The sequence below is a fragment of the Lissotriton vulgaris genome, chromosome 7 (assembly GCF_964263255.1).
Source record: "Lissotriton vulgaris chromosome 7, aLisVul1.2, whole genome shotgun sequence".
Classification (NCBI taxonomy): Eukaryota; Metazoa; Chordata; class Amphibia; order Caudata; family Salamandridae; genus Lissotriton; species Lissotriton vulgaris.
In genome coordinates, this window is record NC_141695.1 from 644,851,986 (window position 1) to 644,874,757 (window position 22,772).

General features: G+C 49.9%; 1 protein-coding gene across 4 annotated transcripts in view; it reads left to right on the forward strand.

The window, feature by feature from the left end:
• Nucleotides 1-22,772, forward strand: part of SPAG9 (sperm associated antigen 9) — a 1,654,314-nt gene that overhangs the window by 1,340,224 nt on the left and 291,318 nt on the right. For all 4 annotated transcript variants that reach the window (XM_086930851.1, XM_086930853.1, XM_086930852.1 and 1 more), the window contains one exon: nt 5,022-5,102. In XM_086930851.1, the coding sequence (XP_086786977.1) occupies nt 5,022-5,102 (81 nt within the window). The remainder of the gene's footprint in view (nt 1-5,021; nt 5,103-22,772) is intronic.

Genomic DNA, 22,772 nt, shown 5'->3' on the forward strand with positions numbered 1-22,772 from the left:
TTCTCAGTCCCCAAAGCACTTGGACGAGGATGCCTCTGAAGTCGTGCTGGAGCGAAGTGCTGCTTCTTTCAAGATGGCCGGTCCCACGTGTCTCGTCGCACCCACGGATCTCAGCTGTGCTGCAGATGTAGGTAGAGGTCGGAGAGGTCTGGGAATCCGGGTCTCGTCGGGCTCTGAAGTCTGGATCCTTGCAGGAAGACGACAAAGGGAAGCCGCTGGACGCTGATGGTGCCTGCTTGTGCAGGGTGGACACTCCTCGCCCACAAGGGAGATTTCTTCAGTCTTCTGTGGAGCAGAACGTCGAAGTCCAGAGTTTCTTCTTGTAAAGTCGTTCAGGATAATCTAATCTGGAATGGGACCAGCTCCTACCTTTATCCGGCTAAAGGGGGCTGTACTACGACTAGGTCCCTCCTCTTAGTGGGGCCAGGAAGGGGGGTGGTTACACCCCCTATCCTTTGTCCGGTCTTGCGCCAGCTCTGGGGCTGGAGTGCCCCAGTAACTGGTTTAGACTGGTGTATGCACAGGGACACCTTGTGTGCCCCAGGCATGTCTCATTCCTTTCAGCCCTGTCCTACCTAATACACAAAATCCTGTCTGGGGTGGTGCTAGCACCTCCCAAGGCAGGAAACCCTGTGTCCAAGCCTCCCTCGCTGGAAGGACTCCTATCAGCAGGAGGGCAGACCTGTGTCTGTGGTGGCAGCATCCATTTTGTGATGCTGAGGCTCGAGTTAACTTTAACCGGGGTTCACAGTTACATACATGTCGGGTCCCTCTAGAAGGGTGGAATGCTACCCCGTCACCAGAATTGGCGAGGGGGTAGTATTCCAATTCGTATGACACCTTACTCGACATGTTTTGATAATGCTATACCAAAGTTGGCAATAACCGCGAGGATTATAATGCACTTAAGAGTATATGGTATAGCGTTATCATGGAAACAGCTAAAGGACTTGGTTCCGAAAGCCGCAGACAGGCTCAGCTCATGCTAGAGCACCATCTCACATAATTCTAAGCACTCTGCCTTCAGGATTGATAAGGCCTGCCATAGGAGTGGCTGATAGGAGGATATGTGTCCATTTTAGGGTTAGATATAGGGATACTATATCTAAATCAAAGGGTGATTACACCACCTTGCCCCAGCTGATTGATCAGCCAGTTGTGTCAGATTTGAATGGCCAGCCAGGGGTGGCATAATACATGCTGCAGCCCCTGGTAGGCCCTGGGTGCACCTATGCCCTGGGTACCTAAGGTACTCTGTACAGGGGCTGATAGGGTGACTCCGTATCCAATTAGATATGTACCTAGAGCACATGCAATCCATTTTACAGAGAGAGCAGTGGGCCTGGGGTCCTGAATAGCAGGGCCCCAGGTCAACTAAGTCGAAAAATCTGCAAAACACCAAGCAAAAAGTTGGGGGCAACCATAGTCAGATATCCACCTTCCTACAGCTCCGCGTTGTGCAGCTGAAAAGTTTCTCTGAAGAGAACTGACGTTAGCACGCCAGGAGGGACTTATATGATCTAGCTGATGTCACGTACGTGGACGACGTCAGGGCGGGGTCGTGTGGCGCCATCCCCCTGCTCGCAGAGGTGCTGCTGCAAAAAAAATTCCATTTCCAGTCTGGCGCCTGGGGATATTCTAAGTTAAGGAATCTGCGGCTAGACAGCTTCTCTACCAGATACATCGTTACCGAAGGTAAGCAACTGGTACATTAAGTCCATCTTTAGTTCTTTACAAAGATCCCCTGAGTAAAAATGTAATTCTGATGGCTAATTCTAACCACCAATTCTTCACTTTAGAATACTCCCTAGCCATCAGACTGGATCTGCAACGTCAAAGGGGACAAACAGAGCGTACATCGTCTAGCAGAACATGAGTGACATCAGCATCACAAGGCAAAGTGGAGCAGGGTGTTTTCCATCAGTGTGCGCAACTGTGGTTAAATCCTTTCACCACCATCGAGAATACTTTGTGTCAGAAATGTTGCATGTTTTAGTTTCCTCTAGAATACTCGTTAAGAGAGACGCTTTGGAAGGAATGCAACAAAGAGTTCATGCTCACCTTACCACCACTTTCTCTCCTGCCCTTAGTTGTGATTAATATAAAAATTGACAAGGCCCAAGTTATCCTGGCACCTCTGGATTGGGCCTGGAGAGTGTGGCGCCCAGATCTGCTGAGCATGAGCAGTTTTCATCCGATCATGCTACCACTTTGGGAGGACCATCTTTCCCAGCTGCAGGGCAGAGTTCTTCATCAGAATCTCTGCATTTCACACCTCCAGGCATGGGGATTGACTGGCGGCTTTTGACTGATTTTGATCTACCAATTCAGGTGGTATGTCATCCTCACTCTGAGGCCTCTCCATAAAATCCATCCAAGCTGCCCTCTGGGACATGTTGGTAACCTAATATAGTGGCAGGGATACTGGCCCCTTTCAAACAAAGCTGTCAGACATTATTTTCTTTGTTTCATCATTAGCCCAGCAATGCCTTGCAGTGGCCACTGTAAAATATTATTTGTCACCTCTTTCGTCCTTTCTATTTTTGCTGGACCAACAGTCCTTGTTGAAATCACCTGTTTAGATCTGATTAAGTAAGGTTTGAGTCAATTTCCCTCTCAAACTATTTATGATGCCACAGTGGGACCTTAATGTAGTCTTGACAATCCTTATGCATATCCCTTTGAAGCCTATGCATAGCTGCAAGCTGCATATCCTAACTTTGAAGTTGTTTGTTCCTTATTGTAATTATGCCACCTTGTCACATAAGTGAACTACAGGCATTGTCAGTGCAACCACTTTTGCTGAGGACTCAGACTGCCTTCTTACCAAAAGCCATAACTTTCTTCCATGTTGGTCAATCCACCACTCTACAACCTTTCTTGTTCTTCATCGACCCTCGAAAGAGGAGGAGCCCCATCAGGAACCTGAAAAGGGCTTTAAGCTTTTACATAATGGTATACTGTTCCCACTAGAAAAGTAGCACTGCATATTACGAGAACAGGACTTCAGAATATAGTGCTAGAGTTCATCTACACCACCTGAGACTGTTGCTCCAGTTCCTAGATAGCTCAAAGTTCCTCACCTGAACCCCTAACCATCCTGGGGTGGCAGGTGATTTTGGCAACCTCGAACATGACACTCTGATCCCTAAGGAAATCATGGAAACAGATCTTACCCCTTTTGTTGTTTACTTATGCATGCCCATGGCAAAAACAAAGAAAGATGTGAATTTCGTTTTCAACACATTTATTGAAACAATCGTAATGTTGCAAAGAAAGGATGAGCTGTGATGTTTAGGCAGATAAAACAAAGCAACATAATCAGCATGATGATTATGATTTCTACATGTGTCTGCCTATCACTATCCCATCTCTGAGAAAACAGTGGATTTGCCGTCTGCCCAATCTATTAGGTTAGCCTGAGACCCCTTACCTGGATAACTGGACCAAGGAGACGGCCTGATGTGGAATTTTCAGTCCCTCTTTGCAGGATGGAAAATCATCAGAAGCAGAGCTGCATGTTGAACCAGGACCATTGTGCCTGGAGTACCCCTCTGACCCTTAAAGGGACAGTTTACTGTTTATGTAATAAAAGTACTGTGTTAGAGGTACTGCTCTGAAGCAGTGATGTGTCTAGATGTTAGAAGTTGTCTTCGAACAGGCAGCGCAAGCACTAGGATATCTTATTCTATTCTAAGCCTTGAACTAAGTGCACAGATTTTGGTGCAGGAAGGGCTTCCTAAATACAAGCAGTATGTACAGCACCTTCCCAGAATAATATTGTGCAAGAAAAATATGTATAAATAATACAGCTTTTTGGGAGTCGGCTAAAACATGTAAAATGTACATTAAGAATGGAGAACCAAAGTGGGCCCAAGAAGATCTCAGTACAATAGTGTCAAAGACCATCTGGTGCAAGATCAACATTTGTGAAGTTCTCCAGAACAAAGTAAGGCTGTGCAGAAGAGGACCTTGTTGTTGTGGGTAGTCTTTTAAGATCTGTTAGGCACTGGCCCAGAAGCACCTCGGGGAAGGTCTTAGGGTCTATTTCACCAGCACTAAAGCTGCGGCCACTATTTTGGCACAGAAGGTGCCTTTCCTTGATATCTGCCAGGCGGCAGTGTGGGCATGGATGCTATGTTCACAAAGCACTACTACCTTGACTTCCTGGTCCTGCGGGGAGGACACTTAAACCTCTTAGTTCTACAGGAAATTTTGGTCTGAGCCCTCTCTACAGACCCTCCACCCTGGGAAGGTAATTCTTTGGTATCTTTTCTAAGGTGAAGAATCTGCTGTTAGATATAACCAACAAAAGAACAATTACTCTCCTTCGGTATCACTGTTTGTTGCAGATAATCTAATTGCAGATTTCGTACTGCGCTCCCACCCTCTCTGTGGATTGGCCTCTTTTTAACTTCTAAGAAGGTCCCAGGTTAGTGATCAGCACTCTGTTACAAATAATTGTTAATGCTCCATTTCTGGGTGTGTGGAAAATAAAAAGATAAAAAAGTGATATCATTGTGCTCAGGCGGCGCTTGCATGGAACTGCCACTTCACGACCAGTATGAGTCATTGGAAAGCGGCACAATGTCATCTAGAAGCACTTGAGAGCACATTACCAGAAAAACAATCTCTAGATCAAGACGAGCACCTGGGGTATATTCTAAGATGGGGAATCTGTTGGTTGAGTATCCACCAAAAAGAGGATTGCCAAAAGTCTTGTTGGTTGAAATGTACACACTTCAAAATAAAAATGTCTTTTGTATTTTAAATGAATTTATGAAGACCTAAAATAAAACCATATCTTAATTATGTGTCGATAGCATTTGGGTGGTCCACTCAATTTGGCTTTTCCCAATAAAAAATATGCTTCACAAATATTAATGATTTTTGCTCATGTGATTAAAAAAATGTTCAAAATAATTATTTATATATTTTTGACAACGGTATATCAAAATAAATATGTATTTATATATTTTCGGCAATGATAAATTAAATCTGTCTTATTTTTCTCATTGTAGCTTGTATGTTCATTCTTCTGTAGCCCAGTGGAGGAAATGTCTCCATTCTATTAAACTTAAGGATTCAGTTCTCAGCATTGTGTAAGTCCCTTTTCATTATCATTTGTTTTGATTATTTAGTTTGGTTGGCCGTACTGTGTTTCTTTTAAATATGCAGCTTTTAAAAAATGTATTTTATGCTAGAAGGGTACCATTGAGAGGATATTGGATTCGAAAATGGGGGTTGGTGGTCTTTGCTAATTCCTCGTCCCTAAAAAAGAGGGTTCTCCAACCCATATTGGATCTTTGACCTGTCATGTTGGCCCAGATTCTGGCCACTCTAGACCTCGGAGACTGAACAATGTTCTTTCACCTGCAGGACATGTATTTTCATATACCCATTCTGTGGTCCCATAAGTGTTACCTTCAGTTCAAGGTCGACTAGGAGCATTTCAGTGCTCCTCTTTGGCTTCAAAAGTGCCCTTGGATGTTCACGAAGATGGTGGCTGTGGTTGTGACACAGCTTCAGAGATTGGGGAGTCCAGTCTTCCTATAACCAGATGACTGGCTGTTGATGACGGTCTTGACACAATCATTTGAGACCACCTCCAAATGATGACAAATCTCTTGACATGGTTGGAGTTCACTATCAACTTAATAAAGAAACTCCTGACTCCTTTCCAGAGGTTGGCGTTTATTGGGGATATCCTGAGAACAGAGTAGTAGTAGTAGTAGTAATTACGGTTATTGGGACCAATGTCCATAAAACATTATTCACCATTAAAGTACACGAAAAACAAAATTCCAAGAACAAAGCAAAACGTTAGTAAAATACTGCAGTACTAACTCCTGGCCAGCCCTATAATTTTAATAACCTGCTATAAATGAGCCATTATTACAGAAACATCTAAAAATACATTAACCTGCAGAGCTATTGCTTCCTGTTTAGACCATGTTTGATATCTTATGAATAAAGGTTTTAAAAACTTGGCTTAAACTGGTTAAAAAAATGAACCGTCTATCACAATATGACATCATGAATGATTCATATCTAGGTGTCATCGTCCTGCCAATCTAGGTGTGAGTAGACTGGGTTACACCCAAGCCTTTTTTTAACTATTTCAAATTGTAATTTGGGGTCCAGCAAAAAAGTTGACATACAGGAAGAGATCAATATGACCTAAAGTGTTGTAAGTGAGACTAATGGAAGGGCTCTTGAATAAATAGGTCATATCCTGTCTGAAGGAGGTATGGAATGCTATTTGCTTATTCAGAAAGAGTGCCATATTGGAATTGAACCCACAGTGATATGTAAAGATCTAAATTAATTGACTCTATTAACCACCATTCTAGCTCAATCCCTTTCACTGGCACAGATTTTTCCCCAGCACAACTTGGATATTTTAGATAAATGTTGATCCTGAAGTAGGTGATTGATGAACATTAATAGTTGGGAGCCTACTATGAGAGACCATGAGGGCAAATTAATTTCCTGTCTTATCTCTTGAACCATAGACCTCTGGGGCACGCAGTTTCCTTCGTAGGGCTAATCTCAAGGTGATCTCAGGTCTAAACATAGGATCTTGGCTTCATATAAGAAAAAGGGTGGAGTTTTGCCACTATGGGCTTGCAAGAGAGAGGCCAATGATAGTGCTCCATAAGCATGATTGAATTTCACTAAGAATCCTAATTATAGCAAGACCCTAGTTTTGAGAGATTTAAGATAATCTTCCCATGTCGGGTAACTGGAAATTGTAAGCCCTAAATACATATACCTGTTCACTAGCTCAATCTGCATTACATCACGGCGCCATTTACAGTTATGTACCTGCTTCCTGAAAATCAATATCTTCGTTTTTTTCATATTTATTTTCTTTATAATAAATACTTTAAGCATCTAATTTCCTCTTAAACTCGATGGCCTTATAGTCTAAGACTATTTGATTATCCTTATACAATAGATAGGGTTTTTAAAGCAGATAACCAGATAGCTACATATAGATTAAAGAGGGCGGGCTCTAAGATGCAGTCTTGCCATAGACCCTTCCTAATTGGAATTTCTAATTGGAATTTTTATGGACAGTCTCCCTGACTTACCTATTTCAACCTTGAACCAGTTGGACTTGTGGAGAGCCTGGAATAGATTTAGGAGATCTCCAAGAAATGTTCCAACTTTTCAATTTACACCACAGACACCCTCTTTCTGTAGTAGGGGATCTCAGTGTATAGTCATAATCTAGTGAATAGTCCCACCCATGTGCGTGGACCCCGGCAATCAAAAATAATCTCTTAAGTTGTCAAAAAATGCAGAGCTGCAAAGACACTTAAGAGAGAATTTAAAGACAAATAATGGGTGGGACCAGGAAGGGGGGTGGTTACACCCCCTATCCTTTGTCCGGTTTCGCGCCAGAGCTGGGGCTGGAGTGCCCCAGCAACTGGTTTGAACCGGGGTATGCACAGGGACACCTTGTGTGCCCCAGGCATGTCTCATTCTGCCTATCTGGATACACAAAGTCCTGTCTGGGGTGGAGCTAGCACCTCGCCAGACAGGAAATCCTTTGTCCAGGCCTCCGTTGCTGGAAAGACTCCCAGCAGTAGGAGGTCAGACTGGTGTCTGTGGCAGCAGCATCCATTTTGTGATGCTGAGGCTCAGGTTAACTTTAACCGGGGTTACAGTTACATACATGTCTTATCCCTCTAGAAGGGTGGAATGCTACCCCCGTCGCCAGAACTGGCGAGGGGGTAGTATTCCAAAGCGTATGACACCTTACACAACATGTTTCGATAATGCTATGCCAAAGTTAGCAATAACCGCAAGGCTTATAATGCACTTAAGAGTATATGGTATAGCGTTACCATGGAACAGCTATAAGGACACGGTTCCGAAAGCTGCAGACAGGCTCAGCTCATGCTAGAGCACCATCTCACATAATTCCAAGCACTCTGCCTTCAGGATTGATAAGGCCTGCCATATAAGTGACTTATAGGAGTATATGTTTCCATTTTGGGGTTAGATATAGGTATACTATATCTACAGCAAAGGGTGATTACACCACCTTGCCCCAGCTGTTTGATCAGCCAGTTGTGTCAAATAGTAAGGCCAAGCCAGGGGTGGCACAATATGTGCTGCAGCCCCTGGTATGCCTTGGATGCACCTATGCCCTGGGTACCTAGGGTACACTGTACAGGGGCTCACAAGGTAATCCATGTTCCAATTGTTATGCACCTAGAGTACATGGAGTCCATTTTAACAGAGAGAGCAGAGGTCCTGGGGTCCTGAATAGCTGGGCCCCAGGTCAACTAAGTCGAAAACCAGCTAAACACTAGGCACAAAAGTTGGGGGTAACCATAGTCAGATATCCACCTTCCAACACTGCTCCCCTCAGGATAGCCAGTTGGCCCTTAGCTCTTATTTATTTATTTATTTTTGAAATTTATAGAGCGCGGACATATGCCCGAGGGCGTCTTGGCGCTAAAAATCGATTCGTGATTCCCTACTGATGTTGTCGGCCCAGTCATTGGTTAAACAGCCAAGTCTTTAAGTTCTTCCTGAATGACAGCAACGTATGACTCATCCGAATTGACAAAGGAAGAGAATTCCAGAGTCTGGATGCTGCAACTGTAAACCGTCTATCACCCCAGGTGACTGTTCTTGTACGGGGAATATTTAGATGAAGCAAGGTGGCTGATCTTAATTGTCTTGATGGTCGGTATGGCGTTATCTGATTCCTAAGAAACTGTGGACCCGAGTTCTGGAGGGTCTTAAAAACCAGGCACATTGCTTTAAATTTTACTCGATTTTTGATAGTCAACCAGTGAAGATTGCGAATAGTTTGAGAGATGGGTTTGAATTTAGGAGTGTTGGTCAACAGTCTCGCTGCTGCATTCTGCACAGATTGCATTTTATTGATGACTCTAGTCTGTGCACTAGTAAACAATCCGTTACAATAATCGAGTGATGATAATACCAATGCACTCACCAGGGTTTTCCCTGCAGCATCAGGTAAAAACGGTTTCAGCTTATGAAAAGCTGTGGCTGCAACTTGATTTGCATGAACCGAGAAGTTGAGCTTTTCATCGAATACTACTCCCAGATTCCTGACCTTTGGCACAGGACATGGCGGGGTACCAAAGGATGAAGGCCACCACACAGGGGACCAGCAAGGGGAGAGGTTTCCAAAAATTACAACCTCGGTCTTTTGGGAGTTTAGCTTAAGGGAACTGGCGGACATCCAGTCCCCGATAGCCAGCATACCCTCCTGAAAACGCTTTGCCACATTTTCTCCATCATTATTGATGGCAATGACCAATTGGGTGTCGTCTGCATAAGAGGTAAGGCCCATCCCGTATTGCTTGATGACAGTAGCTAGGTCCGACACATAGATATTAAAAAGTGTCGGACTCAGGGATGAGCCTTGAGGCACCCCACAAGGTAGAGAGAGCTCACTAGATTTGAAAGGGCCCAAGGTGACTACCTGGGTCCTATCCGCCAAGAAAAAAGTCAGAAGATTCTTCGCTCGCTGCTGGATTCCCATCTTTCCGACACAGTCGATCAAGATGGAATGATCGACCATGTCGAAGGCGGCAGATAAATCCAGTAGTACGAGTACTGCCGTACCTCCCTGGTCTTTGATGGCTCTAATATCATCAGCAGCTTTAATTAAAGCTGTTTCGGTGCCGTGATGTTTGCGGAACCCAAACTTAGCGTGGGGTGTTGTTTGTCAGTGTGCTCGAGGGTGACGATGTCTGCTGTGAGTGTGGTTTCGAGGAAGAATGCCCCTCGTGCCCTGGCTATAGTGATGGAGGTCAGCGTGCCGCATATGGTGGCTTTGAAGCCATCCCATAGAGCGTGGGGGGAGTCTTTGGGCGTTGTATTAAGCTGGAAATATTCTGTGATGGCGTCCTGCACCGCAGCCCTGTCAATGTGTTCCCACAGGAGATGGGGGGGAAAACGCCAGCAGGGGGTCTGCAGTGTCGGCCTTGTGGGTAGTCCGTGTGAGCTCGATGTGGGTGTGGTGTGAGATGGAGATGTCAGCTATGTGCGCTGAGGTGAGAGCAGGCAGTAGGGAAACGGAAACAGATAGTTGGTCGATGCGGGAGTAGGATAGGTGCACATGCAAGTGGAGGAGAAGTCCAGGTGTAGGTAGCACCAGGTGTCTACAAGGCCTACGTCCGGAATGTGTTTTTGAGCTGTCCAAAAAACGTGCCTGGCCATGAGGGGTGCTCCTGTCTAGCTGAGGGTCCCAGACCAGATCGAAGTCTCCCCCCACGACCAAGTCGCCGCTCGCTGTACTAAGTTGATTCACGAGGGTGCGGCGTACAAAAGTGTATTGGGCTTGATAGGGCACTTAGAGGTTGAGCAGTGTCAAGGCGCCCCTCCCCCTCTCCAACGTGAGAGCGATAAACCTCTCCCCAGTCGAGGAGAGCTCAATGAGTGTGGGGGGGTGGCCCTTGGCAGATCGGATGGCAGATTGGGCAAATAGTCAAACCTATAGGGGAGAAAGATTCAGTGAGGGAAACAAAACAATAAGCAACAGTGGAACGGATTCTGTGCCCTAAGCCCTGCTGAAAGAGCTGCAGTCGTGGAGTCATGGAGCTGGCCGCGTGGCGGCGTTAGAGAGGTCGAGCCTGGATGCGTGAGCCCCTCCCCCTCTGCTGGGCGTTGCACCCCATCCTATTTTATCATCTGAAGATGCCCAATTATATCTGCTTTAGCCGTCTACGCGTTCTGGGGGATGGGTGGGGGGCAAGTGGGGCGAGAGCGACCCCGCCAATGGACCCTGCACCACTTGGGTTGCCAGGGGTCTGTGTCTGTTGAAGAGGAGGAGCGAAGGTCCCTGTCTTCGGGGTCCCCCTGGAGGTTCAGGAGGGACTTAACTTCTGTGAGAAAGCGGACCGTTGTTTGCCATTGCTGGTGAAGAGCAGACCGGAGGGGTGTGCCCATTGGTATTTTGGGATTGAAAGTGTTCTGTGATGGGCCTTAAGTCCCTCCTCTTCGTCAAGGTTAGGGGGGGAAAGGTCTTGAAAGATTTGTATAGCGTGGCCACGAAAGACCAGGTCCGCCTTGGCCCTTTCCACTTGGAGCACCGCCTCTTTGTCCTGGAAGTAGTCGACCCTGGTGAGAATGTCTGGGGGGTCCTGCTGGCACCCGCAATCGCACAAACCCTGTGCACCCTGTCCAGGATCAGGGGGCCTCCACTAAACCCGACGAACGGCTGTCAAGAGGTCCCAGGTGAAGGACATGATTTCTTCGCCCTGCCCTCCGCAAGAGATCCCCTGATGCAGAGCTTTTTGCGCTTCCCCTGATTCTCCAAGTCCTCCTGCTTGGCCTGGAGCTTGATATTGTGTTCCTCCAGAGTGTTCACTCTGCGCCAGTAGGGCCACCTGATCCTCTGACAGGGAATCAATAGTGCACTCAAGGTCGTCCACCCTGTCTCCCACGGCCACAATGTCCCTACGCAGCTCTGCAAGGCCGTTCTTGACTTCTTTCTTCAGGTAGTCTATTTATTGGCATATGTCTGCAAGGAATTTCTCTAAGTAGTCCTGTGTTATGGATAAGGTAGGAGACGTCTGGGGGTGGGGGGGTGGTGGGGGGAGGTGTCCGTCTTGGCACTTATACCCATTGTGGTCGCGTTAGCCTAGAGGGAGGTTACTGAGCCGTTCTGGGCGGCCTTGCTCCTAGGCATGGCAGGCGTAAGCTGCCCAGAAGTCCACTACTGAGCGTAGGAGATCAGACCACCGCTCACCACGCAACCAGGACTGTGGCAGAGCTCGATAGTTGGGCGCTGCGATGGGGAATTTCCAGAGATGAGAGAGGAAAAGGCTCCAGAGGGCAGTTGTAGAACCAAGGCGGGCATGGGATCATTGAGAGTGAGGAGGACCAGCTTCCGGCAGCAGGAGGCAAGTATCTGAGGCCCCAAGGGTGCCTCCAGCACGCTGCAAGGCAGTTCACCCCTCAGGGGGCCAGCGAGAGCCCGCCCAGGTGCCAGGTAGATCCAGCAAGCGAATGGCGAGAGCAGCAGTTAGGCGCAGTTAGGGCCCGGGGGCAAGGCCAGGAAAGTGAGCATGCACAGGTTTCCTGGAGGGGGGAGCGCCAACTGAAGCAGTTACCCAATGAGGCCCCCAGAGATAGCCCCCCCGAGTGACCACAGGATACAGCCCAGAATCGTGTGAGCTGGTAGCTGGAGGGCAGCCGACGTACAGTGCGGGGGGCAACCCAAACAAGGAGGTCCGATGCGGCCAGTCAGAGGAAAGAAGCAGCAGCCCGGCCGGTAACTTGGCTGGAAGGATGATGTGCCCAGTTAGTGCCCCCGCCAGACCTCACCAGTTGGGTGGGTGCTCCGGTATTGCAGTGGAGGGGCCGGAGAGTTGGACGACCCAGTACCTGAAGGGCCGGTGTGGGCAGGGCTCAGCGAATATCAGCTTTCAGCATCAGGTGCCACAGGGCCAACCAGGAGGAGGCATTGGTGGTGCAGACAAGTAGGCAGACAGGTAGATTCATCAAAGAGCCGTTTTGCGAGTCTTTAATAGCGATTCATAAGGAATCGCTATTACAGACTCGCAAAAGGGATTCATGTAGCAATCGCAAAATAAATTGCGATTCCTACACATTCCTTATTTGCGATTAGCAAATTGCTAATCGCAAATAAGGAATAACTCCCCATTCATTCCTATGGGCCTAAAGGCCTAAAGGCCCATAGGAATGAATGGGGAGTATTCCTTATTTGCGAATAGCAATTAGCTAATCGCAAATAAGATAGCGATTTCAAGGGTGCCAGGGGCGTCCAAAGGACACCCGGTAGCACCCCTGAAATGCAAATTTACACAGGTGTTGCGCACACACATGTCCAAAGGACATGTGTGTGTAACATGCAACAGAGAAAAATGCACTAAAGTGCTTTTTTCTATTTTTTCGCAATTTACCACAAATTCAGACTTTGTGGTAAATAGCGACCAAATATTGCGAATTCGCAATTTCAGATTGGTTAATGAATTGCATTCAAGGAATCTCTAATAGAGATTCCTTAAATCCAATTCCTCGCAAATATGCGATTTCGCAAATAGCGATTTTTGCATTTGGGATGATGAATCCCAAATGCAAAAATTGCACTCGCAAAGGGCCAGATTCTCAGAATCTGGCCCTTTGCGAGCACAATTTAGCTTGATGAATCTACCTTAGAGTGTCCAGGGGAGCAGCAGCAGTGCCCCCAGGGAGTCACTGTTGGTGTAGCAGAAGCCCCAGAGCGCTCATGACCCAAGCCAGGTACTCAGCATCTCAGGGCACGCTCCCAGGCAGGGCGGGACGTCCTCGATGGCGTCGGTCCGCAGGGGGCCCCATCGCTGGGGGTTCAGAGGTCGAGGGTGCTGCGGCGATCTCTCCAGCGGCCCCCCTTTGTGTCCTAGAAATCTGACTGGAACCAGGGGGTCTGCATTGGCGTGCCCCGGTGGAGGTGCAGTCCAGGGCTTTCTTAGGGAAGATGGCAGCGACGGAGTCTGCAGTCACTAGGACTGTGACAGAGCGGCAAGTCCAGAAGAGGAAAGAGGCTCAGCGGCTCGTCAAACGGATCAGCCCCGGTAAGTAGGGACTCTGACACCACTGCGAGCCAGAGTATGCCAGGAATGCTGCTTGTGTAGGCTTTTGGGGCGCAGTGGCGGCTGGAGCGTCTTTCGGGATGTTAAATTAGGCCACACCCCCAACAACACAGCCTTTGATTTATGGCTGATTTTTTAATTATTGCCCATAGTGCAAAACAGTGGTCTGCAGTAGAGTTGCCTTCCCTTATCAATGGAAAGAAGGCCGTGATCCTTCAACCAACTCTCCAGATGGTTTAGTAAAACTTTAGAAACAACCTTTTCTGAATTATTTAGAAGACTATAATTTGCCAGACATCTCTCTTTTTAAGACTGAGTTTTACAACCGACCATCTGCAATAGTCAGAATATTTCCTCGTTTTAGCTATCCATGTCAAGGAGAGGGAACACATATTCGACCACCAGTCACAATTGTTTTTTATCATCACTGACAAAATATTATCCGGGCCGGCTGCTCTACTCAATTTAAGGGATGTTGTTATAGTTTTAATATCTTTACTTAAGAGCCTAGTTGTCATCGAGTCAAGTACGAAGCCCAACTGGTCCTTATAGTGTTCAACGAAGGACAAAGTTGGTTGGATGTTTATTCTGGGCACAGCGTGATTTAAGCCCTTCCCTCCACTGCAGCGAGTCTAGGATATTCAGGCTATGATCCCGGTGTATCAGCTTCATTCCTTGATCTTCGTCAATGCAGATCTGAGGCTTCTTGGCCTCCTTAGTCTCCAGATCTACCTAGGCAACTAAACTAGGTGCACCTGCCGGCTCTGTAATGAAATGTGAAGTTTCAGTGGCCCTGCAGCAGAGAAATCTGAGGACTCCATCCAGGGGAGGCTGGTGCAAATTCTCTTGAGGTATTGCAACAAGCATAGCATAGTGGAGTCCTGTACTAGGATGCCTTGCACCTCTGGAGTTTACATTTCTCTGATTGAAAGCCATCTGGCACGATCGTTAAATGAAGAATGAAGGAGCTCAGCAGGCAGTGTCTTCCAGATTGCAAATGGAGTCTGTATCCTGAGGTAGCGCACTGCATTTTCCGACAGTGAGGAGAACCCTAACAATCTGTTTGCACTGTTGAGAGTATAGTGTCAACGGATTTGCACATTGGAGTTTCCTTGTTGACACTGACTCCAAGACATATTCCTTACCCCTGGCTCTTTCAAAAAAAAAAATCAAGAGTGACCAATCCCAACTCATTCTATTGACTTCAGATTGGGCCAAGAGAGTGTGAGACCCGGAAATTCTGGAAATGAGTATCTGCCCTCTGAACAGGCTCCCATGTTGAGAGGAGCTCATATTACAGCAGCAGGCCAGGATGCTGCACCCAAATCTATGCAATTTATAACTACATGCCTGGATGTCGCCTGGCAGCCACTGACTGTTTTTGATCTTCTGCCTGATATGGTAAACGACTTCCACAAAATCATTTACGCTGCGTGCTGGTGCAAATTTGTGGCCCATGTATTTGTCGCAGGACATACCGCTGAGAAGCAAAAGTTGTGTTTGTTTTATCTATGGCTTAGCAATGTTTTGCAGTGGGCACTATTAACACCTTGGCTGCTAGGCGTTTTCCCCCCCTGTGCTGGAAATTGCTTTTTTACTTTATTTATGACGAGCTCAGCTCGTCATCAGCACAGCTCAACTGTGCATCATGACGAGCTGAGCTCGTCATGAGCATCGAAAGGGTTAAAGATTACTTGTTGGCCCTTTCGGCCTTTCTACTTTTGCTGAACTAACCATCTTTTTGTAAATCACAAGTTTGATACACATGTTCCATCTCAATCCATATCTGATAGCACATTGGGACCTTATCTGATTCTTGACTTTAATCTGTATGCCCTTCGATCCGATTAATGACTGCTCTTTGTCTTCTGATTCTAAAGAATGTCTTCTTCATTGCGAATATTTCATCTTGTGGCGCGAGTTAACTTTAGGCATTGTTTCTTTATTGGGGCGTCGTTGCATTGCCTTCCTGTTTGTGTGCATCGTATTGTTTAATTAATATATATTTTTTTTTCATTTAGTTTTTTAGCCATAGTGTGCGGCATGGCCCGTGCATTGTTTGCCTTATTTACAGCAGTGAGGCTGGCCAACTTGGGTGGAGGTAGGTCTGGGTGCTTGAATAATTGACTGGTCAGCTTCCGGCCTCCTCGGGGCAAAGTCCTCATGTCCGGTTGGACAGGTTCCTTGCTCTGACCAGCCAGACATGCTCACTTGAACTCTTGCCTACCTCCGCAGTGTAAGAGGCCTGGGGATTGCTACCACAGCCCGAACTCTCTTAACCAGCGATTGCAGCACTTGAACACACCTGTTCTTATGCTGTTTACTAACATGAACAGCAACAGTGTGGCCCAAGAGATGCAAGGTGGGACTGAGCAGGGCCGATCTGGTGGTCACAAGTTCGAATCACGCGTGCCTGAAGGTACGAAGAGTGTAATTTTTCTTTTTTTTTTTGTCAAATCTGTTTTTTGGCATTTTAGGGCTTCATAATACAGTAGGAACTTCAACCATATCAGCACAGCTATCAGCATGTCAATTAAGCTTTCACAAACATAGTAACATTACATGTTGGGGTCACGATAACTCGTTTGTGTAACCTCAGAGACAGAGGATATTCACCGGAAGCTGGCTAGATCGTGGAGTACCTGAGCAGGCAAAACGCTAGAATTGTCCATTACTGTCCTCGTGCTGGACCCTATATGAGTAGCAAAGTTTTGGATGGGTCCCCCAGCTTGGACTTGCATACAGAGAAAATATTTATATTACAACAAGAAAGAAAACGGAAACAACAGCGGCAAAACCACAGTCACATGCTAAACCCCTGCCCCCTCCCTCATGGCCCCCGCCCGTGCACGCACCCCCAGTTACAGTTGCGCCTGCACTTTTAGCCTTTGTGCTCCAGTGGAGCAGTAGTTGTACATAACAAACTATCATGGCAGGAGAACGGCCCGCGGTATGCTCCAACCCCCAAGGGCGCCCACCTAAGCCTCTGCACCGCTCGCGCCCACTTCCCCATCCGGCAGCGGCAGTGCTCCGCTATAGGTTCCTTTCGGAGCCCCAGCGTTTCCTCTCTTCGTATGGCCGTCCACTCCGCCCGGGCCCACGCCTGAAGGAAAGAGGTCCACGCCTGTACATCAGGCGGGTCGCGCGCCTTCCACCGCCTCTTAAGGAGGGGCTTTGCCACCACCATCCCCAGGTCTAAGAAACGGGACGACACCTTATCCTTGGGGGTTCTGCTGAAATGATGTAAAATGTACTCAGGCCAATCAAAGAGTATAGTACGACCAGTGCATTTCCTAAGCAGCTCACTGATTGCACTCCAGTGAGTGCCCAGCCCAGGGCAGCTCCACAGAATATGGAGGAGTCCCGCACCCACCTCGCCTCAAATGGGGCAGGACGCGTCTGAGCTACGGAAATACTTGTTGATTAGCTCAAGTGTGAGATAGGCTCTATGAATAACGTAAAGTTGTATCTAGCGAAAGCGCACGTTTCTGGGAATGCGTACCGGACTTTTAAGGACTCTCTCCCACTCTTTGTCAGAGAGCGGCCTTCCCAGCGGAGCAGGTGTTTGCCCCTTCCCATGACTTGGAGGTACTGCATGGTTAAGTGCTGTTCAGGCTCCGTCGCCATGTCTACCCACCTGGCCGTCAGCTTCGCTACCAGGAAGCGATGTAGTAAGAACCCCCCGGGGGGGGGGGGGTGGGGGGGGGCAGTCCGTCCTCAGAGACCAGTGTCTCGTATGCCACTAGTGCTCCATCTCTATAAAGGTCGCCAAGTGTATGGACGTCAGCTTCACTCCACTACTCCAGCATGGAGCATGTGAGGACCCTCTCACCACCTGTGGAACCTCCAGAGGTATGGCCGGCGCGAATGGAATCACCCTATGTGTGAGGAACAAGGCTCTGTGCTCAAGTGCTGCCAGTGGGTAAAAGAGTTTGGTTACACGCTCTAGAGAGTATGGCAGCAGGTCTGTGGCTGTATCATCTCTGCCCCTATCCGCCAACCAGCGAGCGACCCATTGTAGCTGCCCGGCCAGGTAGTAGTGTTCGAAGCAGGGGGCGGGCAGTCCCCCCCCCTTATCTGTTGGCAGGAATAATTTCACCAGTCCCAGCCTGTGCCGGGACATACCCCAAATAAAGTCCTGTAGGACCGTATTGAGCATAGAAAAGAAAGAGGCCTGGATAAATAAAGGCAGATTAACAAAAGAGTACAGGAGTCGGGGGAGCATGACCATTTTGGCAAGGGCCACTCTGCCCGTGGTCGTCAGCGGAAGCGTGGACCAAAAGCATATCTGAGACCTGAGCGCCGCAACCTCCCTTCCCAGATTCCCGTCAAATAAGTCAGCCGACTGACGGTAGATCTGGATCCCCAGGTACCTAAAGGTGTCAGCCTTCCATTGGACTCTCGTGCCTCGAGGCAATACCCCGGATCCTCTACCTCTCTGTTAAACGCATAAAGGCAGAATTTGCCTGCATTCACCCGGAGCCCCGAGACATCCGCGAACTTACGCAGCAGCTGGGCTGGTTGTTCCGGTATACATCCCACATCCCTCACAAACACCAACAGGTCAACTGCGTAGAGCGATACCTGATGTGTTGCATCGCCCAACGGAATTCCGTTGCCAAGGGTCTGCCTCATGGCCGCAGCTAGGGGTTCGATAGCCAGCGCGAACAGTAACGGGGACAGGGGACATCCCTGCCGGGTGCCCCGTCTCACCGCCACCGCCCCCGAGATGTAAGGGCCCAGCCGTACTCGGACTACCGAATTTTTGTAGAGGAAATCAACCATCTGCAGGAATTCTATGTCAAGCTCATAGCGCACTAGTACCGCGGACAGGTAACCCCACTCCAGGCAATCAAAGGCCATCTCCAGATCTAATATCAGGCACCCTGCTCTGGGCCTCTCCCGTGTTGCCTCAGCCACCTCTCTGAAGTACCTTCTGAGGTTCAAGGACATGGATCTCGCTGGCAAAAACCCATTTTGATCAGAGTGTATTAAGTGGGGGACCACTAGAGCCAGCCGTTCTGCAAGTATTTTTGCGAAGACCTTATAGTCCACGTTGAGCATTGCCAATGGCCTATATGAACCCAAGGCTGTGGGGTCCCTGTCCCGCTTGGGCAAGGAGACCAGGAATGTTTCCCGCATGGAGGGAGGTAACGAGCCCTCGTCAATTGCTGTGTTATATAGCTGAAGAAGTAAGGGCGTGAGAGTTTCCCTGTTTGCTTTATAGTATTCGGCGGGCAGGCCATCCGGCCCTGGAGTTCTTCCCGACGCCATAGCCTGAATCGCTTCTCCCACTTCCTCCAGCGTGAGGGGGGCACTGAGCGCGTCCCTGGCCGCGTGCGCCGCATAGTTATGGCATCTCAGTTTTTCCAAGAGAACCCCGTGCTTAGCGCGGAGGTCGCCCAGTCTGCGGGAGTGCTCACCTACCCCTTCACCCTCCCGCTCGTACTGCAGGAGCTCAGCCTCCAGGTGCGTCAGGGAAGCAGAAAGTGTTTTGCGTATATTCCATGTGGCCCCCATGCAGTGCCCCCGAATAGCTACTTTGTGTGCATCCCACTCCACCATGGCGTTACTCGCAGTCCCTTCGATGACCTCAAAGTAGGCAAGAATGTCCGTGCCCAACGAGGAGCGGAACTCTGCATCCTCTTGTGCGGTAGGCTGTAGCCTCCACGTGGGAACAGGTGGGCGGCCCGCCTCCCAACTAATCTGGAACCACAGGGGAGTATGATCGGAATTTGTTCTCCCCAGATACTCAGATTTGGCAAGAAGTGGGAGCAGGGACTGGGTGCCAACCATCCTATCTAACCGGACAATCTGAAAGAAACAGATTAGTATTAGATTCCTTACCTTAGATTATCCCCAGGCGTCGGACTGGATCTGGAAATTTTTGCGTAGCAGTACTCTTGCGTGTCCGTAGGCGTCGTCTGCGGCTCCGCGTCCGTCGTGGGCGCCGTGATTACGTCATTGGAGTACTTAGATGCCACCTCCGTGTGCTGACGTCAGTTCTTATTTTTTCCGCGCCAGCAGTGCAGATCCGGGAAAAGTGGTACCTTAGTCACTTTTTGACTAAACTTTTTTTAAAATCTTTTTTGATCATTCTTCGTGCCGATAGGGATGCAAGGTTTTAAGCCTTGTGGGGACTGCGACCGACTGATGTCGGTCACCGACCCTCACCGTCGGTGCCTCCACTGTCATGGCGTCGATCGTGACGACAAGACCTGCTCCGACTGTCAGGCGTTAACCTCGAAGGCTAGGCGGGAGCGGTCCCGCAAGCAGCTCGAGCTCCGGCAGTCGGCCCTGCGCCGTGAGAGGTTCCGGTCCGGACGGAGGTCTAGGGACCAGTCACAGTGGCGGAGCCATCACAGCTCTGGGAGTCAACATCACTCCTCAGGTTCGAAGACGTCGTCAGGTAAGCACAAGAAGTTGAAGAGACGTCATCGCTCTTCCAACTCCCCCCGACGCTCGCGCGATGTGCCCGGGGGTTCGGGTGACACCGCCCATGCGGCTTCGTCGGAGTCACGGGCGTCGCTACCCATACCCTCCGGTCCCTGGGCAGCAAGCGACGCCGAAGGAGATAGAGCGCTTCCTCATGGCCATGAGGTCCCTCACTCCTCCGGCGGGTTCTGCGGCGCCTTCGGGCCCAACGGACCCGTCAGGTGCTTCGGCCCCGACGCCGCCGGCGCCTTCGGGGCTGACGCCGCAGGGCCCCACTGGATCCGCTTCGGGATCCGGATCGTCGCAGGTCGACCTGACGACCTCACCGGCGCCGGTTCCACAGGTTTCACCTCCGGCGCAGTCCTCGGGCGGCCCCATCCCCAATACCTCCCTCAAACGGTTCCGGCGTCGGAGCGGCACCGCTGGGCGCCACTCTCGACGCCGCTTGGGGAGTTCTACTTCAATGAACCAGCCCCGTACTTTGACAACCCTGATTATCAGGAGATAGGTGATGAGGAGTATTGGGAGGGGTCTGAGGACCCTCTGACACGTGAGTGTCAGTCCCAGGAGGACTGGACAGGTGGACTTGGGGATGACAGTGGTCTGGACACTTCGCCAGACACTGGTTTTGTCTCACCTCCTACCGTGGCTTCGGAGGAGGGGGCAACCATCAGTGTGGTGTTGACGCGGGCAGCCAAGACCTTGGGCCTTGAGCTCCCCGTCGCGGCCGTGAGGACTAGCCTCCTCACTGAGGTCCTTAACCCGCAGTCAAGCTCAAGTGAGCCTCTGCTGCTGTTTAATGAGGCCTTGACTGACGTTCGTTTGGGCACTTGGTCCAGGCCAGCTACAGGTCAGCCTGTAGATAGGAACGTGACCAGACGCCACCGTCCGGCCCCGGGCGACCCTTGTTTCCTGTCCACCCACCCCACCCCGAGAGCCTGGTCATCCAGGCCTCTAATTCCCAGACCGCATTCCCGTCGGCTCCACCTGATCGGGATTCCAAGAGGTATGAGAATTATGGAAAGAAAATATTCTCCTCCCTTAGTTTGGGACTGCGGTCTTCATACACTGCATGCCTCTTGGGCCGTTACACCCACTCCCTGTGGGACACGGTCGCGGACATGCTGCCACAATGCCCGGCGGAGGTCAAGGCTAAACTCGCCTAAGCCCTTGCAGAGGGTCGAGATGCGGCACGTTTCTTCATCCTGTGTTGGCTGGATACCACCGACTCACTGGGCAGAGCGATGGCAACGACGGTGGCGATTCGTCGCCACGCCTGGTTGAGGTCCGCCAACTTTTCAGCGGATGTCCAGAATACCCTCATGGACATGCCGTTTGATGGCCGTTGCCTGTTTGGCGACAAGGCAGACCATGCGCTTGAGCGCTTTAAGGACTCCAGAGCTACGGCCAAGTCCTTGGGCCTCTCTGCCCCGTGCCAGCAAACGGATTCCTTTCGCTCCTTTCGTGGCCAAGGAAGGGGCGCCCCCACACGTGCTGCCAGCCACGCACCGCAGACTAACATCCAACGCGGTGGCGGCCGTGGAAATCGGCGTGGAGGCGATCGGGGACAACGGCGAGGCCAGTCCACCCCTTCACCCGCAGCATCCGCCTCTAAACCCTCCTAGTCCGTGCTTCTCGGCCCATGTGACGCCAGTGGGGGGCAGGGTTTGCCATCACAACTCCGAGTGGTGCACTGTCACATCGTACATGTGGGTGCTGCAAATCGTCCGAAGGGGCTACTCCCTCCCCTTCGAGACAACCCCTCATGCCATGCCACCGCAATACCACCGCGTATCGGGGGATCATATGTGGCTTCTTCAGGAGGAAGTTACGGCCCTCTTGGCCAAGGGGGCCATCGAGCGCGTTCCTGGGCCAGAAGTAGGGTGTGGTTGCTACTCCCACTACTTTCTGATGCCCAAGAAGGGCAAAGGGGGCCTACGCCCTATCTTGAACCTACAGAACGTCAACAGTTTAAAATGCTAACTCGGGCTCAGGTCTTAGCTGCCCTGGACCCAGGGGACTGGATGGTAGCGTTGGACTTGCAGGACACCTATTTCCACATACCCGTCCTGCCGGCCCACTGGCGCTACCTGCGGTTCACAGTAGGCCACAAGCACTTTCAGTTTACCGTGCTCCCCTTTGGCCTTACCAGCGCCTCACGGGTGTTCACGAAAGTGATGGCGGTGGTCGCAGCTCATCTGCGCAGGTTAGGGGTTTCAGTCTTCCCCTACCTTGACGACTGGTTGTTGAAGGCGGGCTTGCCCAAGACAGTCGTCAGCCACCTCCAGACGGCGGCAGACCTCCTGCACCAGCTGGGGTTTTCCATCAATGTGCCGAAGTCACACCTGTGCCCCTCCCAGAAGCTCCTCTTCATCGGAGCGGTTCTCGACTCGGCGCAGTTTCGGGTTTACCCCTCCCCCGAACAGCTGGTTCGGGATGTACAGGCTCTGATTCCAATCTTTCAGCCGTTATCCTGAGTCTCGGTCAGGTTAACGCTGCGGCTTCTGGGGCTGATGGCCTCCTGCATCCTTCTGGTGCATAACGCCCGTTGGCAGAAGCGGGCTCTGCAGTGGGACCTGAAGTTTCAGTGGGCCCAGCATCAGGGCAACCTGTCCGACCATGTCCTGATCTCGGAGGGCACTGCGAGACAGCTGCAGTGGTGGCTCACGGACCGCGATTGGGTCAGCGGCAGATCCCTCTCCCTTCCCCAACCGGAGCACGTAGTTGTGACGGACGCGTCCCTCC